Source organism: Cynocephalus volans, chromosome 1 (assembly GCF_027409185.1).
Source record: "Cynocephalus volans isolate mCynVol1 chromosome 1, mCynVol1.pri, whole genome shotgun sequence".
Classification (NCBI taxonomy): domain Eukaryota; kingdom Metazoa; phylum Chordata; class Mammalia; order Dermoptera; family Cynocephalidae; genus Cynocephalus; species Cynocephalus volans.
Window position 1 is genome coordinate 192,939,051 of NC_084460.1, and position 17,331 is coordinate 192,956,381.

The 17,331-nt window shown below is 37.9% G+C and overlaps 1 protein-coding gene across 2 annotated transcripts in view; it reads right to left on the reverse strand.

Moving 5' to 3' along the window:
* Window positions 1-3,707: 3,707 nt before the first annotated feature.
* Window positions 3,708-17,331, reverse strand: part of CNTNAP5 (contactin associated protein family member 5) — a 761,255-nt gene continuing 747,631 nt past the window's right edge. For both annotated transcript variants that reach the window (XM_063097434.1, XM_063097424.1), the window contains exons 22-24: window positions 13,341-13,559; window positions 6,875-6,946; window positions 3,708-3,904 (exon numbers count right to left, since the gene is read on the reverse strand). In XM_063097434.1, coding sequence (XP_062953504.1) covers window positions 3,708-3,904; window positions 6,875-6,946; window positions 13,341-13,559 — 488 coding nt within the window. The remainder of the gene's footprint in view (window positions 3,905-6,874; window positions 6,947-13,340; window positions 13,560-17,331) is intronic.

The window sequence follows — 17,331 nt, forward strand, 5'->3', positions numbered from 1 at the left end:
TGTCCCTAAAACATCAACCCATCTCCTTCTACAGAAATCTACATGCATAGATAGGTGTTTGCTTTGAGGAGGGGTAACAAGGAATCCTGAAGGTGGAAGTGATAAACAAGAAACAAAATTATAAATATTTATCAGGAATTTATCAGTTTCTTTCCGTCTCTAGCAAGCGCTTTATAGAAGTATTTGTGCAGGACCTTCACACAGCGGTGTACAGCACTTTATATATACCCCAGTTAGAACAACATATGCTTCCCCGGCTACACTTTGAGCTCCCCAAGATCAAGAACAAGGTATAATTTATATTTGTACACCAATGCCTAGCATAACACCTGGAGTGCTGGGCATTCAATAAATACTTCATGAATGAATAGAAAAAGAAGAGAACAATCCCTTTTGTTTTCATCCTGCTTCTGCTGCCCTGTGGTGAGCATGGCTCTCACAAAAGGTAGAAGTCAGGTTAGTGCCACCTCTTCAATTACTAAAGAGAACAAAAATTGTTTTAAAAAGTCAGCCCCAAGATCCTTAAAATAAATTTTCTATGTACAGTTGAGAGTGAATAGAAGAGGCTAAGCTATTCATAAAAATATATCTAGAGAAATGACAAATGTCTATTTCTCTACACAAATTCTCATAGAAACCCTGGCAATCTAGCCCGCACACACAACAGATGATGCAGTGAGTGTTATACATATTTTAGGATAAGCAAATATATATGGTTGCTTATATAAATACATTTGTTTGGTGAAAATAATGTCAATGAAGCAGCCTCCTTAGAATATGAAATTGCAAAACTATTTTTTGTTTCACTGCAAAGTGACCATATTCCATAAAATCTTTTTGTAAACAGCAGTTACCAAAGACTGAGGCTTAAAGTGAAGGAGATTACGGTGGTCCAGTTGGCCCAGAGCATGAAGTCAGGAAGAAAAAATGGTGGTTAAGGAGGGATTCAAATGCTTTCAAAGAATAGTTTTAGATTATAATTGTTCAAGGATGGAAACACTCACACAATCAAACAATTGCCTAAAACTAGGTGGATCTTGCTACTACCAAGGGGAGATAGGTAGAGTTAGCACTTATTTCTAACTGTAAATAGTGTTATGCTTTGGAGGGTATAGCTTGCTTGCATTTCATATGCATCTAGTAAAAGTTAGAGTGTTCTCTGGAGTTATGAAATAATCCAACCCTGTAAAAATAATTCCGATTTAGCCCTGAGACTGCTTATAAGAGTGACGTGCAGATTGCACTGGCTTAGCATCCATTTTTAGGTCTGCGGGACATAGTGTACATGTACAGCTGGTCTGCACATGTGGGAGGATGCCAGGAGGTTTTGTAGTACAGGTAGGATAAGGATGGAGCTTCACAAATTCTTCATCTACAGGATAATCTACAAGCACATATGAGTGGACGAGAAAATCAAATGCTCTGAATTGGCCTTTGCTAGTCCTCTGTTTCTTCTGTCAACACTATGTCAACAGAATATAGTCCTCACTTCACAGAGACTTGAATAATGAAGAGTTCCAGCTTTATTACTCACACTTCCCTTTTCCTTTCCATTTCATTATTGGAGATGCTTGAGGCTAAACCCACTACACTTCATGGTGACTTTTATTTCAGGGGACAAAGGAATATGTAGCCAAGCAAAAGGCTGATTTACACAGCCTATCTATGGAAATATAAAATTCAAAAGTGAAAATCAGAAAAAGGAGATGAAAGGGCAGGAGGAATCAATATTTAAAGATCTTTCATCATATTAAAGAATCACACATCTTATTAAAGCTAAAAGAAAAAGAAAGGTATCCTTGTTAGAATCACTTTAAGATAAATTTACTTTAAAAAGCATACACACACACACACACACACACACACACACACAATGGAGATGATGAAGTGATTAAGTAAAAATCCATGGAACATTTTAAGGAGAGAATGTGTATTTATAACAACATCTTAAAGTTGTTACAACTAAATCCTTACCCCTCAGTCTCCGAAACTGAAGGAAAGGCCGTGGACTTGAAATGGGATGAAGCTAATAAGATCCTCTGAGTGACCTTCCTCACGCAGGAGATGTTAAGTAATCAGAGGCAGGAGGCACACTAAGTACAAGATGGAATGTCTGCTAACCATCAAAGCCGGCAGACAGAGATGTGGTAATTGTTTTCCAAATTGAATCTTCTTTGTAAAGAGAATCCACAAATACTTTCCAGATCTGTGGATCATTATATTGGCATTTCCAGTACCTAGAACATGTACATTGTTTTGTATTATTTTCCATTTACCTTTTTCTCCAGGATGGCTCGGGGCACAGAGTTAGGAATATTGCTACAGCAAAATCATCAGGATTCTACCACCACCTTATAGATAAGCTCAAGACACCTGCTTGAAGGAGTGCCTGTGATTTTGTAAACACCTCATCTGGGAGTTCAAGCCTGTGAAGAGGTGTGTGTGTTGTGGGGCAGGGGATTTATATACACAGTGTGTAGTGGATTTGAAAATGGGATGTGCTGCAGAACCCAAGAGCTCCTCTGAAATCAACTGTATAGTGGACAGAAGTGGATTCATTATGTCTGTTCTAAAATGTGAAACCTGCAAACTCAATTCACTTTCTTCACCAGGTCTTTAGTGAGTGGATGGGAGAAGTCTGGTATTTCTCTTCTTTCATGCAGTTTTATTTTAATTTACCTTTTTGTTTTGTCTTCATTTTTCTTTTTGTTTTAAAGCTGAGTTAAGATGGTTTAAGCTTTTGCATTGAACCAGGTACTATTTGAGACTTTTACTTGAATTTTTTTATGCTGCTGCAACTTATATATATATAGATATATATATAATGTGTGTATACATATATGTATTTTTACTTCAATATAATAATCCCAGGAATACCTAAATAACATTTCTTACAAAATTGGAGGAGGTATTTTTGAAGTTATGGAACATCTACTTTCTAGCAGCTTTCTTTTTACCTCCTAGTTTCAAGCTACTATTTCCATGCTTTTGCTAGGTTTATGCTATTGTGCGCTGCTCTAAAGTGTCAGCCCCAGGAGACAGTGGTCAGAAAGGACAAAAGTAATTGCTCGCTACTATCAGCAATTCTATATTTGAAAATACCCAGGGGATAAGAGTCATAGTGAGAAAGGGGGACGAGTTAGGGTAAGGGGGTTCCTGTGGTAAGAAAATCAAACTAATGCAAAATGCACCTCTCTTGTTCCTTTTCAAATGCTACTGAAGCAAACCAGGCCTCTAGGATCTTCTCTCTCTGCCCTGGGTTCCCTGGTACAAATGGACTTGAGGTGGAAGAGCTTGTCACACATGACTGTTATATGCTTAAATCACAGAGCTCAGGTTCAAAGTAAGCCTGTAAGACTGAATGGCTCAAAACTGAACAACACGTTTGAGAAACTGGAGATACAGAACTGAATATGCATGTGTGCACATGATGTGTCTCTTCCTTGTCTAGAGCAGTAAAGGCAGTCTCCTGTGTGGTCATTTTCACCATGATAGGTTTGTCAGAGAAAAAGGCAGTGGTCATAGCTGCCTGTTCTCCTGGGCTAGGTCAAGCGGATCAAGGTTGTGGTGGGTGCAGGTTTGTTCCAAAAAAGAAATGGCAAATGAAAAAGAGAAATAGAATGACCAAAATTAAAAGACTGGTGAGAGAAGAAAAAGAGAGAAAAAAACGAACAACAAAAAGGAGTATTAGGCAACCCTGCAGTTTTTCAGATGAAATATTCCCGTTTACACTCGCTGACTGTGTTTTGCAAGTCAATATCATTTCTGAAGGAACTGTCCAAATTTTCAGGATATTCCTTCTCCTTCATCTGGCTACTGCGTTGTGACTGCTTATGCTGGTAAAGGAACCGGGTCATGATGCCAATGATACAGAAGATGATAAATATCACCACTGCTATTACTCCTGTAGAGAAAGGGGAAGGGAAGAAAGAAGAAAATTGTCACAGATCATCAGCTCAAGAGAGATGATTCAGTCTAGACAAGGGAGGCACTTAGGAGGGGGGAAAACAAACACACACACACACACACACACACACACACACACACACAACTAAGCCACATGTCCAGAAATTAATGACCTGCTGAAATACCCTCATCTTCAATTACTATAAAACCTCCTTCTTTTAGATCAGCTGAGAGAAAGCCAGTTTAAATCAAAGTAGGTTTTGTTTAATGGACTAAAAATGTCATCTTATAAATTTGGTGATGGACTAGCAAAGAATTTCTTAGTAATTTTTTAAGGTCTGCTTTAAAGAATGTGTCATTTGTAATTAGCACATTGCTTTGTTACCTTGCACCTAAATATTTTAGAATTCCTTTAGCATCCTAGAAAACAATACTTAAATATCTCACATCCCGATGCATGCTCCCTTGTTGTAAATTTGTTTTATATTATATGTTTGTTTTGCTAAAAAAAGACATTTCATTAATAATAATATGCTTACCAAAAGTTTATGGCATTCCTACACTGCTCTGCACCCCACCAGACACAGGTGAGCACACAGATGGGATGCCTCTGCTCTTGAAAAACTCAGGGTTTATAGAGATGGCAAACTTCTGCCCAGTCCTGTCAGATCCCCTCTTATTTTGATTGTATGTAATTTTACTGGTTCTGTTTTGCAAGTTGTCCTGGATGACCCTAAGGTCTCGCCACTATTTTTGGCAGGAAGCATACTGGGACATAAAAGGCACTATCAGCAAAGGGGTGATAAAAATGTGGAAGTGGGGAGAATGTGTCTGTACATAAATGCAGGCATTTTAGCACTAAAGTATTTGTAAATATTTATGATAATCAAAGGTTATTAATTCCTAATATATTGTACATTCTGCTGTTCTGTTTTTTCTTTCTAAGGAGAGTAGATATGGAGAGAAATGTCTCTTTTAGAAAGTTATTGTGGAACAGACTGCATTATGATTTGCACGAGTGTGGATATTTGAAAATTAAATATATGGATTGCATGTCCTCCACCAAATTTTTGTAGAGCTATGGCTATGATTAAGATTTCTTATTTATACACACACACACAAACATATATTTTGAATCATTATGTGGCATATTCACCGACTATTTTAGGACAAAGCAGAGTAAAACCACTTAAGTTAACAAACCTATAAATATACTGGTAGGCAGTGAGTGCTTCCCATGAGTGAGCTTTAGGAGATGAAATAGGGAACTGGTTTCTACTCCTTCAATGCATGCGATATTCAGAGTTAAAGGCTGTGCAAACCTCCAGGAAATACTCTTTAAGAGATTCACAGAGCATGTAAATGGGTGGGAAAAGTCAGCCGTTCACAAAAGACTCCACTTGTCAAATGGAAAATTGTAGGATGAGAAATAGGTACATTTCCCCCCACATTTCTTGATGCCAAACAAACAAACAAACAAACAAAAAAACCCAAGTTGGACCCACTTCTCTGAAGCAGAAATTCAGGTCAGACATTTTCAGAACTTCCTTAAGAGAAGGTCATAATCTTTCTTCCTTACAATCTTATTGCAACGTGCTCCCCTGGGCTTCCATTGCCATTTGTACTTCCTTCCTCAGAACAGTATTCACTGATTGTATGGCTTGTTTACTTGTCTCCTCCCCAGCCAGGCTGTGAGTTCTATGCAGACAACATCCATGTCTTTCATCCCCATAAGCCTCAATTTAGCACAGGGCCTGACCCATAGATGGCCTCATTAAATACAAGTTAAATGAATGGATACTAACTTTTAAAAGGAGAGCTCCATGTGATGTGGCTCAGTTTATCTAGGCTGACAGAAGGCAGGGATGAAGGTACCAGATAGGGGTATGGTTTGTGGATGGAAATGAATTCTGTCTCTCACAAGCATCTTACATCAAACAAGGCTTGGGACTCATTCTGTGTTGTAAGACCCAGATAGAAAAATCAAGCTACAGCAGGCAACAGCCACGCTGAGGCAGAAAAAAGAGGTGAGACCAAGAGGTAGTGAGAAAATGGAAAGCAAGGGAGGGGACGGGGAGCTGAGCTCAAAGCAGAGCAGACAAGATCTGCATCTGTAACCATATGTGCTGCTGGATTTGTAACTATAGTCCCGTGGGCTTCACCCTGCTCATTAGATCTAGCCCAAATCACTTGGTAGAGAAAACTGACAGGACTGCGGCTTCACCCATCTGTCCTGCCCCAATGTGGCTTCTTCCCCATATGTATTTTATTGGTCTGCTTTGTTTGTGCTTTAGGAAAAGTGACAACTGGATGAGACGAACAGGATGCAGGCTGCCTGTCTGTAAGGATATGCTCCAGATGTTGACTCAGAGCTCAGCTGCCTGATGAACCAGAGGGGGAATGAATCTGCAGAGCTGCTGCGCTGGGGGAGAGGGTGCCTTTGATCACTCAGCACACATGATGATTCATAAAAAGTCTCACAGTCTTACAGATATAGTAGATCCCCTCATCTGCTGGGAATATGTTCCAAGACCCTGAAAACTTTGGATAGTAATGATTCCTACAGATATTATATTTTTCCAATGTGATAACTGAGATGGCTACTAAATGACCATCTACTAATGACTACTGGGTGGGTAGATACCCAGTGTGGATACACTGGACAAAGGGATAATACATATCCCAGATGGGAAGGAGAGGGATAGTGCAAGATTTCATCTTGTTACTCAAAATGGAATGTAATTTTAAAATTGTGAATCATTTCTGGAATTTTTAATTTAATATTTTTGGACCATGGTTCATGATGGGTAACTGAAATTGTGGAAAGAGAAGCCATGGGAAAGGGGGAACTACTGTAACGTAGGGTTCTGGGTGCTGTATGGCCATATTAATGAAGGCTTCAGATAAATTTCTCCCAAGGAGAGGATCATTTGTGTCTTTTTGCTTTCAGCAATAATGCATGGTTTACCTCCAATGACCGCTGAATCACTTCGAACTGCATTGGTGAGTGGTTCCCGCTCATCCGTCTTCCCGAAGGGATCTGAAAGGAGTCAGAAACATAAGACTTCACTCCTCTCTCAAAGCACTATCAGGAGGTCTACAATGTGGAGATGAGATGACACACCTGTGTATTACACCAGGTGCTCTCAAATACTTGTAAGTTAGCATGTTGCATGGAGCCCAAAGATACACAAACAAAAAAAAACATTTGAAATACACTGCCTACAACCCATAGTTTCATGCTCAAGTTAATTTACAGACAACATGCAGGATAAGAAGTTGAACCAGATAATGGTGGTACACTGTCCATATGCCCTCAATCTGCCCCTGAGGTCCTCTGTTCCTTGGCTAGACAGTTCCTGTGCATGACAATGTCTTCTTCCCTCAAGCACATATGCCTCTCTGCTTGAGCATTTTCTTCAGTGCAAGAGGATTCTGAGCCTTTCGAGAGGAAAGGATGAAAGCCCTAAAGAATTACAGCACCCCCAAGCAATCTCACTGATAAGAGATGGATAGTACTACATGTGCATTAACATATGTGGCACCTATGTACTATATGTATATTACCACATATCATATAAGAAAAAAGAATCAAGTTTAAAGGAACACAGATCTGGATCTGAATCCTTGCTCTGACATTTGCTGGTCTGGTGACACTAAGCAAAATCTACTTTTAAATATCAATTTGCACATGTATTAAAAGAGGGTAATAATGCCTATGTGTATGTACATAATGTGTATTAAATTTTCAGGACCTGGTGGCTACAACATACTTAATAAATTGCCACTATCATTATTATTGTTGTAATGGCACAACATTATTAATGTTGTATCACTTAATTCTAGGGAAATGACTACAACAAAAGTATTATTTTTTCCCCCTTGACAGATAAGGAAACTAGACTGGAGCCATTAAATAAATAATTTGTCCGAAGTCCTACAGCTCATTCACAGGGCTGAGAATTCAGACCAAAGCTATCCAACTGCTTTTTCTATTTTACCTCACTTCTTCTGGGAAAATACCAAGATAGGTGACAAGCAGGCAGCAGCAGAACTCAATCCCCTTTCTTTGCTCATAATAAGTAAATTATTTGGTAATTCTTAATGCCCTACTTCAAGATATCAATACAGTTGTCACGTGTCATTTAAATTGTCTCATCTGTACAATGGAAAAATAGTCTCTACCTTGTAAGATTTTAAAAAAATTATACAGGTTAATGTTTATAGAACAGTGCCTGATGCAATGTAAGTGCTCAATAAATCTTGCTTCTTATTCTAATTTTGCTTATTATTACATACACATGCACACATGTGTGAACATGTACATAGCATCAAAGCTCAGAAGGAAAAGACCAAGTCTTACATATCATGCACTGCAGCACTTGCCACATTGCCATGTATAGACACACATGAAAGATATTTGGAGTATTTCTATGTGATTGAGTGAACTGAGCATTGTGGGTTAAGCTGTTTGTGGTGTATTCAGGGTTTTTTCCCCTAGGATTCATGCAACTGGAACTGATGCAGTCAAATAGGAAGGACATTACATTGTAGTTAAAGAAGGGGCTGGCCATGGGGCAAGTGTTCTGGATTGGTGGCATTGATAGGATGGGTCTGGTGGAAAGAACTCGGGATTGGAACTTGAAAATACTATTAATCATCTCTGCATGCTTAGATAGCACACATGCACATATGTATGTGTACATATGTAGACATATATACATATGCCATCAATTGATGACAGTGTGGGTGATGGTGATGATGGGGTGTGTGTGAGACTGAGGGAGAGCAGGCAGGCAAAGGGAAGGTAGAAAATGAGAAGTCAGAAGAGGAGAGGAAATGGAGAGTGGGAAGGGGGATGGTAGAAGACAGGCAGAAGGCAGGGAGGTAGAAAGGAAGGAGGGAAACTAACCACTTAGTTGTTAAATCTCCTACATCTCACTGTCCTCAAAAGCTTGCTGTTCTTGTCTATCACTGTGTTAATCCTCCTTCCTGGCATCACACCTGCTTCTTTATAAATATTCAAATCTGAACCGTCCATCAGGTTCAAATCACAGCTTTTTTCTTACTCCAGCTTACATTAGTTTCTCCCTTATTTAGTCCATGTACTACTTTTAGCACTATAAACCAATGAAGCCTTGATTTTAGCCCAGATTTCTCCATTCTTAGCATATCTTGCTGATGATACATTAATATAGATTAATTCAGTTTATTAATTTTAAATCCCCACTATTTAACAACACTTCAGATCTGATAAAATAACACCTTCAGTAACATGACTACAAAAGTAAAGAATTACCATGTCTATGTCCAGGCGTGTTAAAAACCATCTGCAAAGTAACACTCAGGGTAGTTATTCATCTATTTCAATAGTGGTTCCACTCTTCACAGCATGTCTAAATTGTCTTTAACAAATTTAGAGCCATCTTTTAGTTGTAATCCCCCCATAAAAAGAATGACTCAGCTTACATACATGTCTATCTACTTACCTACCTACATATCTGTAATATTCTACTATATATATATATACATATATATATATTTATTTATTTGTTTGTTTGTTTGTTTATAAATATATATAATATTTCATTTCCATTTTTGAAATATGTTAAACTTCTATACCTGCAACTGATGATTTACCCATGAGGCATTTTCCCTGATTACTAAATATGCTAACCTGACCAGAAATTCACAACTCAACTTACATATGAGTATTTCCCTTGTACTGGTATTCTGCCTTCCAAATGCTAAAAATCCTTCTCCCTAGGCCATTGCACACAACCAGATTCTTTATAAATCTATCACCAGCTCATCCAAAAAGAATTATTTGCTCTTTTCTCTGGGTTCTATACTACCTGAAACTCTGTTCATACCTCTGTTGCTGCATTACTCACACTGCATTACGATATGATGTCAGACATTCAGTGTCATCCCCTAATTCCCTGAACCATGATCTTCTACCATATTTTGAGTTTTCTGAATTTAGGGACTTTGAAAATTTCTTGGTTTTTTTTGTGTCTGCACTAACAGTGGAAGTTATGACAGAGTAACTGCTTAAAAGATGTGTGGTGGGGCTGGCCCTGTGGCTCACTCGGGAGAGTGTGGCGCTGGTAGCGCCGAGGCCGCGGGTTCGGATCCTATATGGGGTTGGCCGGTGCGCTCACTGGCTGAGCGTGGTGTGGACCACACCGTGCCGAAAGTTGCAGTCCCTTACCAGTCACAAAAAAAGAAAAAAAAAAAAAAGATGTGTGGTGTATGAAGCAAAAGGGAAACACAACAACCTTGTGCAAGACCCCTACCTCCAAATGGTTTTTAAAATAAAAATGATAAAACCTAAGGCAGTAAAGTATATCCACTCCATTCCGGGAAGAGAAGATGGATGGACATATTTAAATATCCTACTTAAATTACAAAAAGTTTCATAGCACATATTAATTTTTTACAAAGTTTTGCTGTTTTGGCACTGAGGATCCTGGGCTAAGGGTCTTGGCTAAGGGTCCTGCCATATAACACAGAATGCAAATTTCTGAACACAGTTCTCAAGAAAAAAAAAAATTCTTTGACACATGCAATAAAAAAAAAAAATGCCCCACCTTTTATCTTCCTATCACATCAACCACCTATCACCCATCACTTTTGGCATAATTGTGGCTTCAAGAGAAAATCACCCAAGCACTTTTGTAACAATGGTCTTTCACCACCTACTACCATTGTTATTAGTGTGTGTTGGGGGATGAGCAGAGGGTAGGACGACACCATAGTAACCTGAAAGTTTTATAAAAAATCTCAGATCTAGCCTTCTCACCACCACTAATTGTAGATCCCATATTACATAGCAGTATTAGCAGTAAAATCTGAACAAAACACGTATCCCATGCATTTAGGAAAAGCTTCCCAGAAAAATATGGCAATAATCCCTTACCCATATAAAAACCATGTCAAAGCATAATCTGAATGAAAACTATATTATTATTACTTTTTCTATCTATATTATGTCAATCTGTTGACATGTTTTGATGCCTAAGGTTTAACCCAGTATACTAATACATTAAAAAAAAAAATTCTTTATTTTATTATGTGTGGACATCTTGGAGACCTTGCTGGCCAGGGAGAGACAGCCCCTCCAGGGCTAGCTAATTCCTAGACATAGTGAAGAACTTGCCTGCAAGCATGCTTTTGATATACAAACCAATCAGTCCAAAGCCAATATCCCCAACAAACTCCTTTGTCTAACGTGCACCCACTGAGCCAATATTTCTCCTGCCTTAAATCACTTTGGGGCCAGGTGTTGGACAACTACAGAACATCCCTATAGCAAAGATTATTCAAACTATTCGATACTAAACTTGCTCCAGCTTGCCTATCCTGCCTCGCCCACTCCTCTCTTCATTCCTTCTGCCTCCTGACAGACTCTGTACTTCCCCACATGGCTCTGAGTGATACAGTGTGTCCCGCTTGTTAAGAACCGTAAGAAATACACTCCTCTTTTAAAGGCGTTTGTCTCTCTCCATGTCTGTCGCTGTATCATATCTAATTAAAACAAATCTCGCATACATTTTAAGACACCGAGAATGATGGTGACTACGGAAAGGTAGAAAAGGTACTTTAGAGAGCAATAAGGCAAGAGAAGACATATGAATAATGGTCCTGTGGGATTTTCCTATATTTAAGAAAGGCTGATTTTATTTCCTTTGGATACATACCCAGAAGTGGGATTCTAGTTTTATTTATTTTATTTTTTTGAGAAATCTCCATACTGTTTTCCATAATGGCTGTGCCAATTTGCATTTCCACAGCAGTATATACAAAGTTTCCCTTTTTTGCACATACTCAGCAACACTCATTATCTCTTGTCTTTTTGATAACAGCCATCCTTAACAGGTATGAGGTGATATCTCATTACGGCTTTGGTTTTCATTTCCTTGATGATTAGCAATGTTGAGCACTTTTTCATGCACCTGTTGGCAACTTTGAGATTTTCTTTGAAAAAAAGTATATTCAGGTCCTTCGCTTATTTTTTAATTGGGTAATCTGTTTTTGCTATTAAGTTGTGTGAGTTCCTTATATGTTCTGTATATTAGCCCCATATGGATTGTAAATATTTTCTCCCATTCCTAGGTTGCCTTTTTATTTTGTTGACTGTCTTCTTCACTGTGCAGCTTTTTAGTTCAATGTAGTACCACTTGTTCATTTTTGCTTTTGTTGCCTGTACTTTTGATGTCATATCCAAAAAAAATTATTGCCAAGACCAGTGTCAAGGAGATTTTTCCCTTTGTTCTTTCAGGAGTTTTATGGTTTCAGGTCTTACATTTAAGGCTTTAATACATTTCAAGCTGATTATTTCATATGGTGTAAGACAAGGATACAATTTTATTTTTTTATATGTGGATATCCAGTTTTCCCAGCATCATTTATTGAATAGACAATCCTTTCCCATTATGTATTCTTGGAACCCTTGCAAAAGATTAGTTGAGAATATATGTGCAAGTTTATTACTGGGATCTCTATTCTGTTTCACTGGTCTATGTGTCCGTTTTTATGCCAATACCATGCTGTTTTGTTTACTACAGCTTTGCAATAGAGTTTGAAATCAGGGAGTGTAACACCTCCAGCTATTTGTACCCTTCTGCTCATTGCAGCACTATTTACAAATAGCCAAGAAACAGAAACAAACTAATGTAGACGGATGAATGGATAAAGATATGATGTTGTGTATATATATGTGTGTGCACTAGCATGTATGTGTATATTCATGTATATACATATATACATATATGAATATTGTTCGGCCTTAAAAAAGGAGATCATGCTGTTCATGACAACATGGATGAAACTGGAGGACATTATGTCAAGTGAAATGAGTCAGACAGCACAAGACAAATACTGTATAATCTCACTTACATATGGAATCTGAAAAAGTCAAAATCATAGAATTAGAATGTAGAACAATGGTTGGCAGGGGACAGAATATGGAGGAAATGGGGAGGTGATAAAGCACACAAACTTTCAATTATAAGATGAATAAGTTTTGGTGATCTAGAGTACAACATGATAACTATAATTAATCATATTGCATTGATTACTTAAAATTTGCTGTGGGTCAATCTTAAGTGCCCTCATCAGACACACACATGCACACAATGTATATGTGTGTGTGTATATATAATGTGTAGGATATGCAACTACAAATTAAGTTCTATTTACTCATCCTATTAAAAGTAGCACTCCAGTTTCTCTTCAGATCATATATTAAAAGAATTATATTAAATATATATAAAAATTACCCACAAGAAACCAGTCAGATTTTTAACCACCTGTAGTCATACAAGGTGAGAACTTGAGTAATCATAACCAATCTTTTAACCTGGAAACTTTTGAATACAACAAAGATAGTTCCAGTGATGGACGCTCCATCGGAATCCTCTCTAATGTACCTGATGAAGAATGCACAGTGGTCACTGCATTCACATCTGAATCCATCATGGAGCTACAGCTGGATTCTGTCAAGGTGCCCTGGACAGTTACAGGTGCGATGGTGGCATGGCGCAGGGCTGCCTTCAGTGGTGATATGTGGTTGTACTGGACTGAAGACAGGCATCCAACAAAGCCCAGGGCATTTGCTTTAGCGACTTCAGAATCCAACCCAAGAGTCTCTGCAATGTAAAAGACAATCAGAAATCTTTTTTCTTTCAAATTATGCTTTGTATCCTCTTTGAGTAATATCTAAAATTACAGAAATTACATTGGTGTTCTCTGAATTATTAAAAAAAAAAAGACTTCCTTATCTCTCTTCACCTCCTCTCCTCAACTCTTCCCCCACTAGCAGCAATAATATATCAACAACATGCATAGAAAACTGCTACAACCATCTCTGCTTTGAGATAAAAGTGTTTCAAACTTCTAAATTTTTATACACATATTTTATGAACTGTAACAAAGACAATAAATCTGTTCTATACTCTAGGTGTTTTATAGAATTTGTATTATCTCTGTCACCATTAGCGCTGGTGATTATTGCAAGCAAATGACAATGCTCATTATAACATTTCACTCAAACACGTACCAAGAAAAATAAAAGTGAAAAGAGGTAGACAGAGAGATTAGAAGTCAAAGTGGTCCTCACAGAGATTTATCATGTTCTGTTCAGGGTTTCTACCTGTTTGGTTCTGTCCCTGGAAATGATTGGTGAGCATGGGTTGTTTTATGAAAGCATTCAACTTCCCAAAGTATCTTTGAGTCTTTGCAATAGATGAAGATACAATCATTTGGGATTCACAGCAAGATCAAATGTCTAATTTTCTTAAAAATTTGTGGTAGGATTACTCAGTATTTCATTTCTTTCTCTTAAAAATGGTCATTTGAACAAATTGCTATGAAGCAATTACATAAAATTGCAATGCATAATAAACGATGTTTTTCTTACAGTGTAATAGTTTTAACATACCTAGATGGTTCAAATGGCTGTTTCATTATGATAATCTGTTTATTTTCTGGAAGGGGGCAGGGACTTTTCTATCACTGTAAATTATAATTTTATTTTGATTCACAAATGGTCAGAGTACCTCTGCTGATCTTTATGCATTATGTTGGCAGCATTAAGGAAAAGATGTGATGAGAATATGGAAGAAAATGTGAAATTAACATCCCTTAATTATGCTTTTTCTAAATATTCTCCTCATTTCACTCTCTTCCTTTAATACCCATGTAACTTCACCAAATTATCATCTCTCTCTTCCTATGTGAGAAAGAAAGAAACCATGTGTATTAATTTTATGTGGCTGCTGTGTCAAATTACCACAAACTTAAACAGCTTAAAACACAAATTTATTATCTCTGCAGTTGTATAAGTTAGAAGTCTGATACAGCTCTCTCTGGGCTAAAAATCAAGGTGCCCACAAGGCGGCATTTCTTCTAGAAATTCTAGGGGATAAAACATTTCTTAACCTTTTCTAGCTCCCAGAAGCCACCCACATTGCACAGCTTAGAGCCCCCTTCTCTACCTTCAAAGTACGCAGCGTTGCATTTCTCTGTGCCATTCTTTCATAGTCACATCCACCTGAAATTCTCTTCTTTTGCTTCTCTTGTTCACTTTTAAAAACCATTGTGGTTAAGTTGGATTCATCCTGATAATTCAGGAGGTAACCTCCCTATTTTCAATGCAGCTAATTAGCAACATTAATTCCATTTGCAACCTTAATTTCTCTTTGACACACAGCCTAACAATTCACAGGTTCTGGAGATAAGGACATGGGCATTCTGGTGGGCCATTATTTTGCCTATGACTCCATGCTTGAGATTCTGTGAGATGTCACCTTTCCTGGGGAATAAAAGAACACTGGGGAGTGGGAGGAAACTGCTTTCTTCCTGATATTCAAATAAATATCCTACAGTGGTCTTGTTATTCACTCATGAAAAGATCATATATGTTTATTTGTTATGAGCTTTAAAAGACCATGTCCCACACAAGGCTTCTCACGCATTGTTATGCAAGAGTCCTCCAGATCAGAAAGCTTTAACAGACTGGATGCTCTTTGCTGGTGGCGCCAGAACTTGATGTACCCAGCTATATTTCAGAACACACATTAGCTACTGATTGGTAGTTAGCAAGGCTAGAGTTAGAGATCAGAAGTATTTAGAGGAAGAGGCAGAAGATAAGAGACAGGGAGTACAAACTGGCACACAGTTTTTGCATTGTAGGGTTTCAGATCAGTGGAAAGTGTCATGTCATTGTAGCTATGCCTAAAGGCTCTAAGTGAAAAGTGCCAGACCTCATTCCCAGAACTTGGTTTGAAAGAAGCCTATATTGGTCCCAAGGTCTTTGGAGGACATCGCCACAGTGACTATCATAAATACCAGCTTCAGATACAAGAATAGGCACCAAGATGAATTGGGGTAAATGCCAGAAAATGACATTCTCTCCTTAAAGGGAGAAATGTTTTGAGTAAAGTCTTATCTCTAAGGAAGTGTGTTTACTCTAGACATAAAATAAGGATGAAGACATTGAGGTGTTTCCGAAAAGAAATAAAGAGAGCATGAAAAAAAAAAACGCTCTTAGTACAAGGCATGGGAAAACTGTTTCTCACACTTTTACATAGATGGAAAGGCAAAATAAAAAATAAATAAATAAAATAAAAGAAAGAAAAGTTAAGATGGTTCCAAATGACTTTTGTTTGTTAAAACAGTGTTAAAGAATACGTTTTAGAAAGTAATTATTTGCTAAAATAAATAAATTAATTAATTAAAGCCTGAAAAAAACCCTCAACATTCACTACTCCTTTGGTAGCTACTGCACACTAATAGTTGTTTCAGAAGTGCTATATCTATTCCCCTCTAAAGTACTTCTAGGTGTGGGTCGGCCCCATGGCTCACTCGGGAGAGTGCAGCGCTGGTAGTGCCAAGGCCGCGGGTTCAGATCCTACATGGGGATGGTCGGTGCACTCACTGGCTGAGCGTGGTGCAGATGACACCAAGCCAGGGGTTATGATCCCCTTAACGGTAAAAAAAAAAAAAAAAAAAAAAAAAAAAAGTATTTCTAGGTGTATATTATTATCCTCCAAAATTTATAGATGAAGTACGACTCAGAGAAGTTAAAAGATGTACCAGAGGTAACGTGGGAGAACTGAGTTTTAAACCCAAATCTTCATGACTATTAAATACCAAACTCTTTATCTAAGTAATGCTGGTTCCCAAACAACCCCCAAAGTCTCCTAAATAGGGTAAAATAATTTTACATAAATTATCTAAAAATAAATAGATTACAAAACCTACGGAAGGCACACGTTATTTTGGTTGCATGCCTCACAAGATTCATTGAACTCTGTATAACACTAAAGACATAATGCGTTTTTCTAATTCATTTAATTCAGCTTTCAGATGACATTATGTTTAGATTCATAAGGAGAGGGGTGGGCAGACTGTTTTATATGCTGAGCTAGAGAACGAACAACAAAGACACACTCAGAGGGTGGAAGAAGCAGAACGCGAAGGCCCCACTACTGAAAAACACCACTATTTGCTTTCTCTCTGTTCCCAATATTTTCTGCTAACACATAAAAATCTTATTTGAACAAAGAGAATTCCAAAATGTCTCTTCATAACATATACTACCATTTTGAAAAACTGCAGGTATCTCACAAAAGAAAACCTATAGCTTTTCCAAATGTCATTTGAAACTGATTCAGTTCCTCCCTCTCAAAATACTTTAAATATTATCAAAATACAGTTACTGACTCTCTTTAGACTCTAGAGCCTGCCTTCAAATATGGATGTAGAAGCAGTGTGGGATGCGGACAAGGTGCAGGTTGGAAGTGAGACAGCCTGAGCTGATGAATCATTCCCTTGCACATACGGCTTCCATTTCTCCATTCCAGAGCTTCAGTTTTGCCCACTGTAAAAAAGCAATAATAGTACCTGCCATATGCATTA